The sequence below is a fragment of the Anopheles stephensi genome, chromosome 2 (assembly GCF_013141755.1).
Source record: "Anopheles stephensi strain Indian chromosome 2, UCI_ANSTEP_V1.0, whole genome shotgun sequence".
Lineage (NCBI taxonomy): Eukaryota > Metazoa > Arthropoda > Insecta > Diptera > Culicidae > Anopheles > Anopheles stephensi.
In genome coordinates this window covers 30,854,846-30,873,762 of record NC_050202.1, presented here as the reverse complement: position 1 = coordinate 30,873,762, position 18,917 = coordinate 30,854,846, and the positions used below count along the sequence as shown (strand labels likewise).

General features: G+C 43.0%; 3 protein-coding genes across 3 annotated transcripts in view; 2 read left to right on the top strand and 1 right to left on the bottom strand.

Annotated features, from left to right (window-relative positions):
• The first annotated feature begins 2,799 nt into the window (after positions 1 to 2,799).
• On the top strand, positions 2,800 to 5,921 carry LOC118508563 (sodium/potassium/calcium exchanger 4-like). Its single transcript, XM_036048462.1, has 4 exons — positions 2,800 to 3,256; positions 3,906 to 4,423; positions 4,491 to 5,247; positions 5,323 to 5,921. Exons 1-4 carry the CDS (start codon positions 3,163 to 3,165, stop codon positions 5,646 to 5,648), a joined length of 1,695 nt encoding a protein of 564 aa, XP_035904355.1. The 5' UTR covers positions 2,800 to 3,162; the 3' UTR covers positions 5,649 to 5,921.
• Positions 5,922 to 6,891: 970 nt separating this feature from the next.
• LOC118505313 overlaps positions 6,892 to 18,917 on the bottom strand; it is a 46,912-nt gene continuing 34,886 nt past the window's right edge. The window contains exons 2-5 of the mRNA XM_036040951.1: positions 18,037 to 18,123; positions 8,103 to 8,193; positions 7,877 to 8,041; positions 6,892 to 7,805 (exon numbers count right to left, since the gene is read on the bottom strand). Of these exons, the coding sequence (XP_035896844.1) occupies positions 7,209 to 7,805; positions 7,877 to 8,041; positions 8,103 to 8,183 (843 nt within the window). The 5' untranslated portion in view covers positions 8,184 to 8,193; positions 18,037 to 18,123 and the 3' untranslated portion in view covers positions 6,892 to 7,208. The remainder of the gene's footprint in view (positions 7,806 to 7,876; positions 8,042 to 8,102; positions 8,194 to 18,036; positions 18,124 to 18,917) is intronic.
• The window catches only part of LOC118505311, a 32,434-nt gene continuing 27,060 nt past the window's right edge, over positions 13,544 to 18,917 (top strand). The window contains exons 1-2 of the mRNA XM_036040949.1: positions 13,544 to 14,242; positions 14,340 to 14,416. Of these exons, the coding sequence (XP_035896842.1) occupies positions 14,396 to 14,416 (21 nt within the window). The 5' untranslated portion in view covers positions 13,544 to 14,242; positions 14,340 to 14,395. The remainder of the gene's footprint in view (positions 14,243 to 14,339; positions 14,417 to 18,917) is intronic.

Sequence of the window (18,917 nt, the reverse complement as noted above, 5' to 3'; positions counted from 1 at the left end):
GCTACGGAATCGGTTTGGAATCCTTGGCGGGTAGCGACATTCCGACACTCTACAGTGTTCTCCAGTGAGTCTAGCCTTCCGTTGCCTTCCCTTCGTTCTCTCCCTAGCCTTCCCCCTTTACCTTCCCATCTGATACGCGATCAGTTGGCACTGCCCGACGATCCGCACCATTCCCTTCCATCCCTGGGACGTGGCTTATTCGGCGTGACAAACAGCCCGGATCAAGCCCTCCCTTCGATAGTCGACCGGTTCGGCATAGTCCAATGTTCACTATTGTTCTCTTCCCGATATTAGTCCATTATCACCACCCCGGGTTTTTACCATCTTCCCTTTCCTATTCCAACCGAAACCCCGGAGTAGGCCGTACCCCTACAGCTGTTGAGACCTACTATGGATGGCCTGTCCTCGTTTCCTCGTCCTCCTCGAGGATGAACCACGAGCTAGCTAAGATGTTTTGCTTTGCAGACATCCTGACGGTTGCGAAAGCCGGAAGGATACGCTGGTTGGAGCACATGATGAGGATGCCGGACTCATGCCCTACCAGGAAGATTCTCGTCAGTGACCCAATCGGCATGAAACGAAGAGGAGCACAGCGAGCTCATAGGCTGGTTCAAGTGGAGTCAGACCTGACGGAGATCGAATGCAGCCGGGGGGGTGGAGGAGTCCAGCCATGGACCGTGTGTCCTAGAAACTAATTGCACACCAGGCCATGTCTTTTAGACGTGCTCCATAACAGCAGGCCAAGAAAGATGAAGAATAAGATAAAGCTGACAGTTGATCTAGTGTATGAATGGATTTGTCCAGTTAGAATCATGCCATTTACTGAAGGAGGACGCAGACGGAGAAAATTATGTGCAATTTCCACATTACCAAAACTGCAAATGTTTTCTGGCAATAAACATTGTAAGAATTACATTAATTGAGATTTTGAGTGTTATAAAAAAATAATGAAAACGTATGTGTGTTTCACGAACACGTTTGTACAGTACTGTATATGGCCAAACATCCTTCAGACGATTTCGATGTTTGCGGATAACTCAGATTTTTCTGAGAGATGATTTCAGTGGAGATTTTTTTAGGAAGTAGAAATCATCGGCGGTCCGGTGACCGAGGCGATAATGGCACCGGTCTTCACACGGCAGGACCGGGGTTCAGATCCCATCCAGACCCCCGTACGCAGGGGTGACTACTTTTCTACGGGTAAATTCAGATCACAGAAAGCCAGAAATGGTAGGCCGAGACCTCTCGAGGTTGTAGTGCCAGGGAAAAAGAAGAAAAAACTTGTTTCAACGAAGTCCCATCGAGCGAATCTCAGCATCTTTGTTGCTACTAATTAGAGTATGATAATCTATTAGCATGAGTTGGTATAGTGATGACGACGCCGCTCTTTCGCACTACAGGATCAATTATTATCGCACTACAGAGAAAAAAAACTGATGTTGAAGTTGCTCTGATGTTGAAGTTCATCGTAAAAGGAAAAACAAAGCATGAGTATTTATAGGTCTGAATTTTAAAATCGGATAAGATTCAAGTGATGAAGTAAGGAAGATAAAATGATAACAGGGTTTGATGAAACAGACAAGTCAACTCCAATTATCACGCATTCCGAGAGAAGTTCCAGAGCAAACAAAGCTGCGAAGGATTATGAAACTATTGCGACTATGTTTACCGAAGTGGAAATCTAGCGCAAACAACGCAACGATAAAATACATCAATAAAGACAAATTTCTGTGAAGTTACTGTCACTGCAGGTAGGTGGTAGAACTGCAGTAAACCCGATATGGTGCACAGACTTGATTTGCTCTTATCTTGAGTTATCGTTGACAATGTCGGCTTCATTCAGCCCTTCAATTAATCCCTCGTCGTGCCAGATCCATCCCATCTAATGTTCCTCGCTTCCTGGGAAGGAAACGCGTTCTTTCGTCATTTGATTGCCACCGTGCTCGCAAGCAGCATGTGAGTAATGAATGAGCGCATGCGCTGTTAGTGCGTATCTTCCGCCCTACCGGAGGAACTGATGGAAATCCGTGGCCATGACACCAACGCTTTGATTTTGTTATCTTTCCCGGTAGGGTGCTTGGGGCTTTCCTTCTGCCTGCTGACGAGGGTAACCTTTTGGGGCAAATACGTACAGCATTCCAACAGCGACAAACCAAAGAAGCGAAGCAATTTTGCTTTGCTGATATCAGACAGCCATTTAGCGTCGCTTCAAGTGTTACTGCTTGTGAGTATCAATAAAACAATCTAAGCCACACTCGACACTGGCTGAGCCAACACTGACTGAGAGGCCAAGTGCTTATGGGAAGTTCATTGGTTCAATGTTAAGGTTTGGTTGGGTGGTTGTCTTTTGTTTAAAAATTGTTCAACAGATTAACGTGAGTGCCTGCAATAGGTTCTCATCGGAACGCAGTATACCTGTAGCACTTTCACCAATAAAACCGGAACCCAGATCCCCGGCTGGCTGTTTGGATAGCATTAGGACCGAGAAGCAGCTTTCCGTGGTGGCATTCGTCGACCACCTGCTACTGCTCAGCCCCTGTCTTGTTGCATTCCGGATATTTGTCTGTCGTCTTAGAACACCCCTCCTAACGCAGTCTGATCACCATCACAGACATACACTTCACGCGTACCGTTCGCACCGAACGTACGTCGGTTGTTTTGGGAATACTCCACTTTAAAACCCACTGATAAACCCTACCTACGACGGTGCTGCTAGACGGAATGTGACCAACGGCAACGAAGGCGTTTAGCAATAAATGCTTTCCAAAGCTGAATGATACAGAACACTCACCGTGGAACAGCTGATGAGCGTCAGCGAAGGGTTCCCATCCACACACCGTAATGGTCCGAGAACTTGTAGACGGGTGTCATTGCGTTGCCGATGATAGCGCCGCAAAGACGAATGCTAGCTGCGCGTGGTCATTACCGTCGTCGCTGTCGATATCAGATGCAGCGTTGGACCCGACACCAGAGCAAAAAGGGATTCCCACCGTAATACGGACCGCAGACAGTCGGACGCAGTTTGAGCAGTCAAACGAATCGCAGGAAGCGGTGAAAGTGGTTTTGTTGTTACTTGGGGAGGAATATCTATAACCGTGCTTTTTTGGTGCGAGTGTTTCACAAATTTTAATCGGTACTAGTGACGAGTGCTAATGAAAAACTATGGTGCAATTGTGGAACGACAGTCAACGGACTGATGCTACTGCATATCTGCTGGTGTTACTCTCATGTGTTCCAAACATAGCAGCCATTTTCGGTAATAATTTTGTGGAGGTGGTGTGGATGTCTGTTAAGAGTTTTTCCAATATATTGTGTGTAGTTTTAAGATGCCTGGAGTTGATCAACCGTAACAAATATCTTGAAGCACAAAAGAACCAGTGTACTGTGTTCAGAGTATCTCAAAGCAAGTGTTCAAACTACAACAACTAACATGCAAAAAAAAAATCACAGAAAATCACTTACCCTTGTTAGTTTGGTCTAATGTTTGGCCGACCGGTCTGTTTAGAAAGTGGAAACAAGTCCACTTATTTACTTGGGCCCACACATTCCCGACGCGTTGTCGCCTGTCCTCGAGTGCTTTCCGACGTTAGGGCTGCCATTCTTAGATTGTAAGGTTATAAAACTCACAAGTCCTTCAGAAAAAGTGGAGCTCTCGTTGCGTTGAAAAAACGTGACCAATGATGGTTAGTGCCCCAACAAAGGCACCGTAAACACCGTGTACAAACTGAAACACACCCCAGACCGAGCGCGGGATTCTACCGTACAGGGAGAACGAATTCGATTCAGTGCCTACTTGATCGAGTCTTTCGAGTAGAGGACCTTATTCAACCGTTCAGTGCAGATGTAGTAATCTAGTGATTTTAGTGCAGACGCATTATTTAAGCTGTATCAAAATTGTTTTCCAGTTCCAAGACTACACTCCAGTCCCGGCAATGACAGCGGTACGGCACTGTTCAGAGAGACGGTTGTGGCCGCGAGGTCGTCCATAGAGTTCCAACCGTTCAACACATCAGACTCCTCCGTACCGGGCAACGAATCTCAGAACGGCTCGAGTTCTCCCACAATATGCATCGTTACGAGCAGTTTGGACGATTTGCCACCCGATCTGTTCAGCGAGGAGCAGCGACTCCAGGGCGCAATTGTGCTCCATTTTGTGGCTGCCATATATTTCTTCATGTTGCTGGCGTACGTCTGCAGCGAGTACTTCCTACCATCGGTCGAGTGTTTGTGTGAGGATTTGAAGCTGTCGCAGGACGTTGCCGCTGCAACCTTCATGGCGACGGCTACCTCGATGCCAGAATTTTTCACCAACACCATAAGCACGCTGGCGGTTGACTCGGACATCGGGCTCGGTACGATTATGGGCTCGATGCTGTTTAACACGCTCGGTGTGGCGGCTCTCGTGGGTTTACTGACAAAGATGGTGAGTTCTTAAGATATTCCTAGCCTTACTGGAAGCTTCGAATTAACGGTCTCCTTCAATTTTACAGCACGTCCAGCTAGATTGGTGGCCACTGACGCGCGATTCCATCATTGTCTCCATCTCCACCACGCTGCTGGTGGTGTGCGTATGGGACGGCCGCGTGGAATGGTATGAAGCGATGCTATTCAGCATCACCTACCTGCTGTACTTTGTGGTGATGTTCAAAAACGAATCATTGAAAAGGATAGCCGTGCACTATATACAGAACCGCTGGAATCTTTGCGGGCGATTGGACCCAGAACCGGAGGATGGTACGGTAGATCACAAGGTGCGCAGGAAGTATTCGATCGCCGTTTTAGGGCACGCCATCAACGGTATGATCGTGGGAATAAATGATGAGACCACCAAAAAGGATCCAGCCAGCACTGAAACAACAACCACGAGTACGGCGGTAGAACCATCAGACACTCATCCCCGATCCGGGAGTACCTCGGAATCGTTGAAGAGCGTCAAGTGGAACGAACTGACACATCTGCCGGAAGCGTCGTGTGCTGGCTGGAGGACGATTCTGTGGTTCTTTACCTGGCCGTATCGGTTGGTTGTGTTTCTGACCGTTCCCGACCCACTCCGTTTCCGTAAGCTGTACCCGCTGACGTTTCTCTGCTGCATCGGGTGGATCGGGCTGAGTGCTTACATCGTGTTCTGGATGATCTCGGTAATTGGTAATACGTTCGGCATACCGGACACGGTAATGGGCATGACGTTCCTGGCGTTTGGTGGCTGCATGCCGGAAGCTGCATCAGCTGTAACACTTATTCGAAGAGGTAACCACACGACACGACTGCTCTCACTGGGAACCACATATCACACGAACTAATCATCTTTCCTTTCGTCTCTAGGCAATGGTGCAATGGGCGTCTCGAACTCACTGGGAGCTAATACGCTTGCCATACTGTTTTCGCTCGGTTTGCCCTGGTTCATCAGGACAATGATAGATGGTGGCCCGTCAACCGGTGCTTACATCGCGATCCAGTCGTACGGTATCCAGTATTCGGTGCTCGCCCTGTTTGGTGCCATCCTGACGCTCTACGTTGTACTATACGTTGCCAAATATACACTACGGAAGCTGGTCGGACTTGCACTGGGCATAGGATATCTGGTGATCGTAACGTTCATGATCCTTGTCGAGCTCGATCTCTTCTTCCCTGCTAACAACCGATGCTGAAAACGTACCCATCGTATGTTTTAACCCTAAATCTATGGCTGTAGCGAGCGGTGAAGAAGTATTGTAACGAAAGTTTGTAAATTTTTAACAAAGGTAATAATGTGTATGACTGATGAAGAATAGTATAATTTAAAAACTTTATCGCTTGTTTGGCCACTGTCGAAGAAACCCAAGTACAGTACGCTATGGACGATAGTTTTAATTATCCTTGTGACCACGAACAAAACGCATTTATGTAATAAATATACTGCAGAAATGAAATTCGTATACCAATTGTTGAGGATTATAATGCCAGCATATGACAACAAATGATACAAAATTATCTGAAATGTTTGGGCAACACTTGTTCCGGCAGGATCACCTAAAACCGGTTCGAATCGATACAAACTTGTTTGTTGCCTACTTTTGTCTGTACTCTCTCAGATAATCAGAATTACGGTCAATAAATGTTCCGCTTCGAATCTGATTTATTTGGATCCGAGTGGCTTGATAGCGACGCCATCTTTGTTGTTTGCTTCTGATGTACAATTTGGCAGGTTCAAGCAACGATAGCCGGTAATTGGTGTCATAATCTTGAACCGGTGGAATATTACTGACACCCTTCGCACCTCTTCACTTCACGGAACCATATGGGCTAGGGCTAGATCACAGTTGTCTTAGGTCATAAATGAAATAATACTTTTGTGTGTAGTCCGATTGCAGTCACATTGACCCATTTGCGATTATACTGCACAGTAACTGCCATCCAACCATCCGGTGCGATGTGTCATCGCGATGTTGCCAGGTTGACCAAACAAAGCACATCTTGGCGGAAGGTTAAATTGAAGCCTGTCGTAGGTTATTCGCTGGACGAGTAAAAGATAAGACAGGTTCTAGAGCCACAACGAGCGAAACAATCATGGATACTATTTGAACATGCGTTAATGATGCGATGTGCATAACATCCATTCGTATGATTCATGAAGCGAATGTGCATTAAGCATCCTGAGTTGAAAAAAAAACTTGATGATAAATTGATACTAAAATAAGAAAGAAATCATTTAATCAGATCAGAATCAGAGATAATGCGTTCAAATATTCAGTTTTTACCATCGCAATTTCGAACTGAATATTTTAATTATTTGTAGAAAAATCTAAGAACAAACTGTTTTTATTCTGAAAATTATAAAAAAAGATGTCAAAGTATTACAAAAAATACTTTGTATAGAATTATTTACGTAAATCACCAGGCAAATAAGAATTTTCGCTGAAATGTTCAAATTTCAACGTATTTCGATGTTTTTCAAAACTATTCGATTGGAGATTGCGATGTTTTTCAGGGTCTTTATACAATTAAGCTTTTTCGATGTTTTATCGCACTGACGGTTTGTTGGGGTGATGGTTTTGAATGGATTGGAATGGAATGGAATGGATAGTTTTGTAAGTTAAGTATTGTATAAAAAGGCACAAAACAGCTCAAATGATGCATATGAAAAAAACAGCTGTTGAAGAGCAAACACTGACAAACTGATTTATTGTTCTAAAAACTATATCGTCTCCTAATGCCTGCCGTTTATAGTTTTAAAAGCTGAGATATTGTTGATAAATTGTAATAATTAGCAGGCAAATAACGATTGCCATCAATGCCCGCTTTCGGTACCGATAAAACTCTTCAGACACAGAATCGCAGCATTCACATTCACTCTTGCTCTCCTTTTCTCCTGCGTCCCTTTCCGCTTCCTGCAAAGTTTGAGTCGATGTAGAGTGAAGTTTCACTGGCTCCGATTGTGTTTCTTGTTCTAAAGCTTTCATAGATTTAATCTTGCCACTCCTCTTAACTACTTTGTCGATGGCCGTAGGTGAAGCCGGCTTCATGAGTTCTGATACGAGCATCTTAGCTTGATCCAATTCTTTTCCTTCGAATGGTGTGTAATTTGTACGGTACATTTCATTGTTTTCCAAGTGATCGTTCTCTTCAGAGGGCATTTGTGGAGATTTGATCGTAAGTTTCGCTTCTATCGGTTTAATTACGTCGCTATTAACGCGAGTAACGCGCAGCTTTCCAAATCCTAGGACATCCCCTGTTTTCAACTGTCTTGCAACGGGTTCATGCTGATCCTGGTTGTTTGGACCGATATAGTTGCCATTTAGGTAGGTTCCATTTGCACTACAGAGATCCTAGATGTTGAAATTTTTTAAACAAATCAATTTGCATGTGGAAAACTCGACGAATGGAAGAAAAGGTCTACCTTGAGGTATAGCTTTCCCTCCTTGAAGAGTAATGTAGCGTGAGCCTGCGATAGGATACGATTATCGAAGAGTATGTTAATTTCCTCCTTGCTTGCGGTGTGTTTCTTTTTGTGATTTCGGCCAATAAGTTTCTCCCCACCGGCAACGATTGTCACAGTATGGGTCTGTAAAATTGTACCATATTTAGTAGAGGAATCGTTGGTTTTCACACCGCGCTTCGCTTACCTCGAATGGTTGAGAGTTTTCCGTACACTCCAGCTCGATTACACATTCTTCCGGGTGGTCTGAAGTACACACTTCTGCCATTATTCTGCGCCTATAGGAAGTCCGGCACCAGTGAAAACTTCTTGCATAAACTGCGGGCCTTGCTGAGATTCGAACTCCATGCACAAATGATGTATGATAACTAGATCGTTTTCTAAATAATCTTCATTATTTCAAGCGTCATTTTTTTGACTTTTTAAACAAATTTAATTTTGAATTTACCGAAAATGTTTCGTAATTTTTCAAGATAATAATTTTGCTCATTTACATTTGCTTTCTGTAAGCCAAGGCCTAAACTAAAGTTTCGGCAAGATGCTCGAAAAGACCCACCTAGGGAAACGCACTGAAAGCGCCGTAAAGTATGCAATACGCAACACAAGCTTAATAGATTGCACAGCAGTACGCAACTTGGACAAAATAGAGGTGGCAAATAAAAAAATAATATTTTTTTTACCATCAGAATAGATGAACTGGAATGTTGAAGGGCTTTGATTATTTGGCCTCATTTTACACCGAAAAAAAAAGGATTCGTATTTAAAAGCAGATTGAAGGATGGCAATTTTGTGATTATTACGAAATTCAAATAAGCAACTAACTCGGTCCAAATTTGATTTATTCATAGCTTTTTAATATAATTGCATTTATCTATCATCAAAACTACAGTCAAGAATTATAGCGGTTGATATCGTTCAGGTATTAGAAAAACATTCAAAATTTCGCTCTGGGATGTCTTGTTCGTTTGCAACTTCTTCAACAACAAATTTAACTGATTAATTACGCCCGTTCTAGGTTAATTATGCTGGAGCTTGTTTCACTGCTAGCGGAAGCGATACGTTTTTTTTATTTCTATTTCAATATGCTAAAAAGATCCTGTACTCGCACCACAGCAATCACCATCATTAGCATTACCGTTTGTGCTACATTTGCTTCTCTCAGGGTTTGTACCGAATCGACGCCGTTGCGTATGGGATCGTTTTGATTTCTTTTACATTTTTTTTCTCTCTCTCTCTTCCATACCCTTCCCACATTACGGTTCACCCACATTTTTCCGCTGCAGAATGATATGACCACCCCCTCGCACCACCCAAACCGTACCGAGCGAACGGTCGAATTTCTACAAGAGGCAAAAAGATTCTTCATGATCTAGATCGCAATTATTGCGATGATTGTACCAAGGCTACCCACCCAATGGTCGGAATGGGTTCCGAATTGTTGTTTACATGGGGTGGAGGTTTTTTCCGTTGTCTATTATGCCATGACCAAAGAGTGATAAATTTCTAAAAAGAAATTCCGCTACGTGTTGTATGCGCTATTTTCGCCCGTGTCAAATTATGATAACCCGATGTGCCCGATGTGGATTGCATTTATCAGACCAAGCCCGATGATCAATTGATCGATGATATGATCGCATCATTCGAACTGACCGAGGAGCTGAGGAAAAGGTGAAAATGACCATCCGGCTCGTTTGGCACTCTCCTACAGTGTGGGTTATTAGTTTATTAGGACCTGCATCCGTATGTGAAAATCGTAGTGAAAGCGACCACATGTTTATGGTTCTGTTTGTTTTGATTTTTACTTTTGAACTGTTGCTTATGCCAGCTTAAGTAAGCTTCGGAAGTGTAAAATTGTACCCAATCGATCTCTTGTGTTGTATTTTCCCTTTTTGGTATAAAAATGATTTACAGCCAAACGTGCATCGGTAATAATAATACTATTTATTATCAGTTACATTGTAAACTCAATTACTGTTTTTTTAAAAGCTCAAAGAAAAGTACTGAAATTATTAGTATTAGTACATGGTGGAAAAATAAAACGCTTTTTGCAAATTATACTTCATTTCTCTCCCTCTGGTGTTAATTGGGTCGTTATTGAAAACACGATAAACCTGTGTATCTTGGGAGTTAGGTCCCTCGCAAAAAACGACCCCAACGCAGAAAAGACAACCTCTAATGTACGCTGTGGTCCATACAATAATTGAAAATTTATTAATGTTATCCACCATTTGCTGCTGCTGGACGGATTTGAAGGAAAAAAGGAATGAAAATAGCGTGCAAAAAACCTAAACTCACAACATTAGCAAAAAATGCAGGTGAAATCGACATCCAGCTTAAAAGGGAAGAGATCCGTAGGACGGTTTATACGGAGCCAGCCTGTTTGCTGTTTCTAGCGCTCCCCGATGGCCTTCGCGCTTCAGCCTAAATCGCCACCGAACATGTGCGTGTGTGTGTGTATATGATCGCCAAATTGACTTCATTGAGGTCGAGTGTTTCATCTTGGGTTTTCGTTGTTCGCGACTGGCTCGTCCAGCTTTGGTGATTCCTAAGTGTGTGATTTATTTGGCCATCAATTAAGCAGCGGGCAAAAACGCAATCGGACCGAAAACATTTCGCCGGCCGAAAAACATTTCACCTGCTGTCGATTGTAAAGCAGGTGAAAAAATTGTCGTAGACACCATGTTACCGGGAGGTATGCGTCGGGGGGAACACACACACACGTGGACAGCGAATTTGAGAAAAAGAGTGGAGAAATTTGAGCTGCCAAAGTTCAAACGGCGATGAAAGATGTAATTCCGCGGTTTTTGTGTTACTTTTGCTGAAAACGCAAACTTTCGCAGCCGTTATGATCGATTAAGCAGTCGTTAGAAAAGCAAATTTTTAACCCAACGTTGTCAAGTTTTCCCTTCCGAAACATCCTCCTTTCTCTTCCGATGTCGCTTCCGGTTGACAGAAAAAACACAAACCGAATGCCATTCGTCTCTTATTGCTAACAGAAATTTGGGGGAAAAAACTGATCATTATGGGTGTGATTTTTGCGATCTTCCCACCTCGTGGCGGAATTAAACATACATAAATATTAAACATCGATTTTCCACACACAAAAAGGTGGGAATGATAGACGCGCGCAAGCGGCACGGAAGAGAAGGTGAATAAATTCGATGCGACTGAACGAGCACGCCAAAGCTTGACCACCAGCGTGTGCGGTCACAGATTGAGTGACGTTGGCCAATCCGTAGATCGTTGGCCAAAGAAGCCCATTAGCATCCAAATGCGATCAATAATCAACCACGCCACCGCACTCGATTGCATTTTGCACCGTGGCAGTCACGTGCAGAGTATGCTTGTTAGAGCACATTAGACATTGGGGATGGTTAAAGTAGTGTATCAAACATAATAAGGAATTAAGCCGGTTATATTATTTGATTATGAGAAAAAATCGAGGACCTTTTTTATTTCATTAAAAAAATCAATCACAAAAAAGTCGCTGAATTTTAAGTGTTATTTGTGAAAAATTCTATTTAAAAACGCAAACTCTTTCTTAGTAATAATACAATCCAACATAGAAAAATCGCATCCTTTACATAAAAAACATGGTGCCAATCAAGTTTAAACGTAAGCATCACAGTCCGTAATTCGCAACTGCACTTAGTTGTGCATGAAGTTGTAACTTAATACCGACGCATGCGGAAAACCGCAGCTCCGAGCGTCGATTCCGAGCGGTCGGGATGGAAAACGACTGACCGTTCTCATCGGCGGATCCCACCAATGAGGGTGCGCGGGTGTGAGAAACATGGGTAGGATGGCGCTAATGAACCTTACCGATTGATGCAAAATATGGGAAATATTGATTTGCATCTGGATATCACCGTTACAGGCGGTAGCGAAAATTAGCATATTAGATGCATGATTGTTTTCCACACCGTTAATGGTTTCTTATGCCTATTGAAGGCTTAAAAGAAGGCATTTTGGATGCTCAATAAGGCCGGAAATTTTTGATTTTGTTTTGTGTGATAAGAACGTTTTTTTGTTTTGGGTCCAGTTTTGTTCAAAACCTTCCTTAACAAACAGTAAAAATGTGAACAATTTACTAAACAGATCATGTTTTTGTTTGGTGAACATGAACCAAGCATTTCAGGCCTGTAAAATAACTGAAACAAGAAAACAACAACATTGATAAAACGTGATCTACACCGAACAAAGTTTCATGAGAAATTGTTAGTAAAAAAAATACAAAACAAAAGCTCGCGAGCCTATATAAAAAGCTCCATTTCTTCGGAGCGATCTTCTCTCACGAAAGCTTGTGCTTAAATCACTCAATTTACTCTCTCTCTAGATAAAGCACCATGGGACAATGCAGTAGTAAGTGCTATTAAGGTTAGTGTAGGAAAAATAATTTCCTGAATAGTTTTGAAAATTGTTTTAATTTTATAATTACATATTATGTTTTGGCTTGATCACTTCCAGGGAGTTATGTGCTTGACTCCGATATTCTTAAAAATCAAAAGCTGCGTGGAGTTGTCGGCTTGATGGAGTAATGAGTTTTATGTTATGAGGAAATAGATCAATTGCATACGAACGTAATATTTATTCTTATTCTTTGGCCTAACGACCTCTTATAGGTCATGCCTGCCATTGCTGGTTAACTAGATTTAATGATACCATGTAGTTGAACAGACCACCGTAGAAATCCCATCCAGACCGCCTCCCCGTACGCAGGGCTGACTGCTTTGCTAAGGGTAAAATCAAGAAAGCCAGAAATGGTAGGCCAAGACTCTCGAGGTTGTAGTGCCAAGGAAGAAGAAGAAGTAGTTGAACAGTATGTCTTCACATCGAGGAAACGGTCCGGATGGGATTTGAACCCCGGTTCTGCCGTCTAAAGAGCGGCGCCGATGTCGCTTTAGCTAAAGTCTGAATAAAAACTCACGAGTACTCACTTTTCGCTACTGAGTTACTTGAATGAGTATCATTTCAGACTTTTTACAATTATTTTTTATTAGGATTAAAATGTACTTATACAACATTTTATCACATTATAGCCTAACTTTTACCTTCATTTTAGGTATCTCTAGCGAGTTCTCCGTGAGGTGGGGGAGTTCTCTGTTCAGAAGTTTGCAGTGCTGCTCTTCCACCGGGCCGTAATACTAGAACTTTGTACTAGAACTATAACAATAACGCTTTTTACATTCTTAACAATAAGATCTGCACAACATTAATCTTTATTATCTTTATTGATTCATCCAAGAACTCCAGCTTAAAAAAAAAGAGCTTTGCAGTTTCGTTCAAGCGCTTTAAGTTTCATTTCCTTCTATAATTATGGGCAAAACACTTCCTGGTAGCTGATAATGATTAAACAATAATATAATCCTTTCCCGCATCTCTTTTTGTCCGTGTAGTACTCCACAGTGCGTTACCTTGTTGAGCGAAAAGTTTTTCCGCCATGCTCTTCGCAACTCCAAACAAATGCGCGCTCTCTCTCTCTCTCTCGATCCCTTTATTTCTCTTCCGCTTTATTATCTGCGATATCTTCTCGCTTCATTCTCGCACATACGTACCACATAAAGTTATCTCATTCCTTTACCTTTTGAACCAAAAACGAGCCTCACTTTCCAGATGGTGGGCTGAATTTAGCTCGATTGCGCCAAACCGTAAAGTTCGAAGCGGTTCACACACGAGTACGAGTTGCATCGTCGGCAAGTGCACAGGTGAAAACACGCCAAGTGATCTTACGGTAGCACTTTCAACTCTTTTCCACCGATCGCGATCGTCTGCTCGTGCGTGAAGACTAAAATTGTTGGTGTTGTTTTTAAAGAAAGAAATCCCAGCTGAGCCATCCCTGTTTCGGTAGCTGGTAAAGCAAAGTGAAACATCGTGGTAGAGGCACCTGTGTCCGAAAGTCCGGAATCGATCGTTCACCGGCACACATCTTCATCCGGCGTCGAAGATCATTGCACTCGCTGTGGCGTGGTTCGATATTTTACGGTGTGCGTGTCAAAGTGCGTGTCATAGTAGGCTGGGTTAGGGTGCGCGTACAGCTTCGAGGTCCCAGCTTTCGGCCGTTCGACTCTTCGATCCGTTGAGCTGAACGTTGCGCGAAGCCCGTCATATTGACGTCATACGAAACGCGCGTGTGGACAACACGGCCACGGAATTAGGCAGCAAAAAGAGGCAAAAACGCGCCAGAGCTTTGTGAAGTAACTGTCCCATGTGTGTCCGAGTTAATGTTCGCACAGTGAGTTGGTAAAGGTTTTGTGCCAGAATTATACCGCCCCGGCCCCGTGTTCCGTCGTGAAAACCCTCGAAACACCCTCGAAAACGTTTGTACAGGTGCAGTGCATCACACCCGCGAAGGTGTTTCCAACGGGTGAAGTATAGGAGATTAAATCAATACCCACCTCTATCGCTATCTGCGCTGCCTTTCCAGAGTGGAGAGGACTTATCGATTGATAACGCCTAAAGCCGACAGTTAACCGAATCATCATGAGACAAATCGGAATGGAGGTAAGTTTAGCAGGGATCATTGTGTAGAAAAAAGTTAGTTCTACAAAACCTGTTGACTGTAAGACAGTAACCTCGGCCTTCTTGAAGGTTGTAAATTAGTTCCCGATAAAGGTAATTGCCCATGTAGCCCGAACAAACCTTACTTATCGGTTCCGAAAGGTGGCATTCGATTGGACTAATTGTTGATAGGTAGCGGATCATACTCTATTTCCGGGTCTCCTGGTTAACGCCTAATCGGTGATCGATTGTCACTGACAATTTGGCTTCGGAATCCGGATCCAAATCTTTTGCCATAAAGGCCTTATTAAATTAGCTGCCTCTTACGAAACAGTTTGCAATTAAAAGCATTCTTTAAAGTCATCGATCCCAAAGCGACTGGAATAGTGCACCAGCAACGGGGTTTTGTTTTAATTTCCTACCCTTTTTTGGATGGGTCCACCGAAGAACCGTCCAACCGAAACGACCCGTTTCCTGTAGGAACCCTTCGAGATAACCAACCCTCAAGCATTTGCCGTGAGCGTAATTTGATGAACGTGAGCCTCCATTTTCACCTCTCATACACACACACACATTCTGACTCTGGTTCGGCGCAAGAATAACACATTGCAACGGACCGACAACAAAGACCCTTTTGCGAGCCAGAGTAGCCCTTCGGCTCGACGGCGATCTCCTCTGGTGTTAGGGATCGTTGGGTTTTTGTGATGCATCGCGGTTAAAAGATGAAAAAACTAATAAAATAACACCGCACCGGGCCGCAACATGTGGTGCGTGTAGTGTGGTGGTCCATGTGGTCGACACCTGAACCGATGAAATTGGTGCCAGGAAATACGGCTTCAGACGCTAACCGGCTTCCAATCCACCATATGGTCCTGCGGTCAACCCGTGACGACGTGATGCACATGGCTCTTGAAGCCCTCCGACCGCCCTGTTGTCGGCAGCTGATTCTTACGTCAGAAGTGTTGATGGAAACAGGATAGCGGGAATTGCTTTCTGTCAGTAGTTTTTGCTCATTAGTGGAGCAGTTTTCTAGACGTTCTTAAGATTGTTTTTTTTTGTGATATTTTGAGAGTCCATAAAATTTGTAACAATAATTAGCAAACATTTAAGCACGACTGAAAGAAAAAACTGATCAGCTAAAAAAAATTATATAATTATTTCGATTTTATAAGTAAAATATAGTAATTTGACTAGCTTTACTTTAAACTGTAACGACCTCTCTCTCTCACACACACACATTTTTTTGTGATACATGTCCAATCCATAAAGCCGCGCATAAACACAACGCACGATAGTAGGAACCCAAATAAGGCACGTATTTTTTACCCACTTCCAGGAAGTGTGATCCTTAGTAAGTTTTATCTCCCGCGAGCTTGGTTTATCTACTACGGTACGCACGCAAACAAATGGGGATTATGGTAACGTTACCACTATTCTCCACACGTTCCATCAAAAATAGAAGCCGGGAAAATGCACTCGCTCCGTGCCTCTTTTACTTGATAAAACACTAGTTTTGAAGTTGCAACTTCCGCCATTACCTCGGCACAGATGGGACATTAAGAAGAGCACATCAACTAGAAAGCGGAAGTTCATCATTTAAATCACTCGTTTTTGGTTGATGAGACGTTGAAAAACCTAATATTCACATCGGACGCGTTGCACTCGCTCGGCTGCATACCGTGTACAATGACACTGCCATGGCTGCAAGAAGTTGCCACTTCCTTCATTAGAAGTGAGCTGTCGGAAAAACCTCACGTCATTACACCTTCAGCTCGCAAATACGAGTGTGAATTTTATTGCTGCACCACAGCAACACCTTGACGATGATCGAGCGTGTTCCTTTCGCTTTCAGATCTGGCCATACCTACCTGGCCCGGGATGGATGTATGAGAAAGTCAGTTCCACTCCATTACGCCTGGTAGCAAACAAATGCGAAGTTTGGTATCGGACCGGGAGACCGTGAGCCCTCGTCCACCCGGGTTGATTGTGCGGGGGCCACCGGGCCCATTGTGCGAAGGGCTAAATAGGGTGCAATAAACGGGGTGCACTTCCTAATTCTGCTTCTTCCCGCTATTATGAAGCCAAACGAGGCCTCATAATTTGTACCCCATCGCTTCTCTATTTCTTTTTAAATACTGACAAAAAAGTAACCAGCAGTCGTGGTACTGTCGGTTCGATGTAGCCATCATTTAACGGTAGTTTACTGGTGAGAGAAGATGGGAAGCTTAATAAAATAATACCCTGGGGATTGGCTTGTGTGGATCGACTCACCCGGTTAGGTGTGCGGGTCCGCGTGCGTGCGCGTGGAAAAGTGATTTTAAAAGTGAAAAAAAGAGCACGCATGTAGCCGACGTAAGACAACGGACGTCCGACACGGTAGGCTCACGATATCGTGAGAAAATTATGGAATCGCTAGCATAAATGCACGTTGATCTAAGCGAAGGGTGGTTGCTACACCCACGAGAGAACACAATCCGACAATAATTTATACCACCCAACCGGTTGAAAACAAAGTACAGGAAGCAAGGTGGAGGTGGTGGAGGTGGAGGTGGTGGTGGAAGTTTTGCTCGCATTTCCTATCAGTTCCACCCAGCTATCATCAGACAAATAATGTTATTATAAACACACGACTGGCATGCCAGCAAAAATAAAACGATGAAGATGAAGCGCTAGACGTAACTGCAGGGAAAGATTATGCAAAAGTTGGAGAATGAAGCAGAATCGAGCTTCTCTTCTGCAGGTGATTATTGTAATCGGTAGCCTGGGATCGGGGGTTGTTATTTTTTCGGAACGTAAATATGTCTTACTGTAGTTTAAAAAAAAGGCCCAAAATTCACAGTCAAACTAGACATGTGAACATGTGCAGTTTACCAACATTAAGGGGAGGGTTTTTTGCCATTTTGCGTGAGGAGAATGGTAAAGCTTCTTGTTTGTTAGGGTTAGGTGCATTGTTTAGCACAAGATCGTTTCAGCCAACCCTCAAAAGTGTTACTCTTACAACATCTGGTTTGTGTGTGTGTGTGTGCATGTAGTTTGTGCACAAATTATTTTCCACTTTCCAGTTCGTTTCGCTACAGCACTGGCTGAGGATAACTAGACACTGGGTGAGAATTAGCGGCTGCACTTAAATCCGAGGTCTCAGGTGGGAACAGTAGTTGGTTTTGCAACAGTAATAGTAGCAAAACAGCCCCACAAAAACAAAGAATAAAATGTCATGTGTATCTGATCGGTACCTAGCCGTTACGTTTGTTAAGTTTTTTCGGTAATTTAATTGTTTATGACGATATTAAATATGAAGAAATTTAGTCGTACATGAGGTCGATGAAAAGGTTATACCATTTTAAAGATGATTTTTGTATGATTAACATAACCTTTCATGGTTTTAGAAACATGAGATCGATCCTTCAATAGATCTTCAATTGAGGTCTATGATGACTTCAGTGAGATCATCTGAAAAATTTTAGTCACCTTCTTTTAAGATATTTTTAAGATATTTTAGAGCATTTCTCCGAATCCAATGTATGGGATCTTGCACGAATCAATTCTAATACTTATGGCGTTGGATAGTTTTTTGACTGTCAGTTTTTATGCAGAGCTGGCGTAGTTATTATAGACCCCATTACCTTAGTGTTGTTCATACGGATCATTTTCCAATCCTGACTATTCAACCTCCAGGATTGAGGATTTAGACCTCTAGAGGTTTTTTGTGCCTGAAAGGAAGAAAGTATATTCAGAGTTGAGTATTAAACTAAGCAACTTTACTGTAAGTTAATGGAACTTAAATAAAAAGTTTCTTTCCTCCTCATATCAAAATTATAAAATTGAAAAGCAGGATGTTGTTAGTAACATTTCAGTTAGTGTTGGAGCCGTTTCTTATCTCAGTCATACATTAAGAGCTCACCTTCGTGGTTGTTTGAAAGACGTTCATGAAAATTTAAGGTAACAATTGAAAGTAACAATGCTAAAGGCATACATCTTCTTCTCCTTCTTCTTCTTATTTGGTGTAACGACCTCTTGGGTCATGCCTGCCATTTCTGGCTTACTAGACTTATTGTTACCACGTAGTTGGGTAGTCAGTCCTTACTACGGGGGAACGGTCAGGATGGGATTTGATCCCCGGCCGTATGAGGACTGCCAGTTATTGCCTCACCACCTGGGGCTACCCATGACCAACATATTGTGCCACATTGTTTTGCAGCTCTATTTAATAAGTTACGATTTTCACTCAAATTTCTGGAGAGTTGAGATCATGTCCTAACTTCTTGATCTAAATTTAAGGTTTTAATACTTTGGCTTGAGAAGAGTCGTATGCTTTGTTGTTCACTTTCTATGAAGAGCTAGAAGCAAAACGTTATAGACCACACAAACTAGGATTTATGGTTCCCAAGATCTTCCATCCAAATCTAAAACCAAATAAAGAAATTATTTTTTTCCAAGTCCAAGAAACAGAGATACTGAAATGTCACCTGCAGATGTGTCGTTCGCTTTCTGCCAAATCTAGACT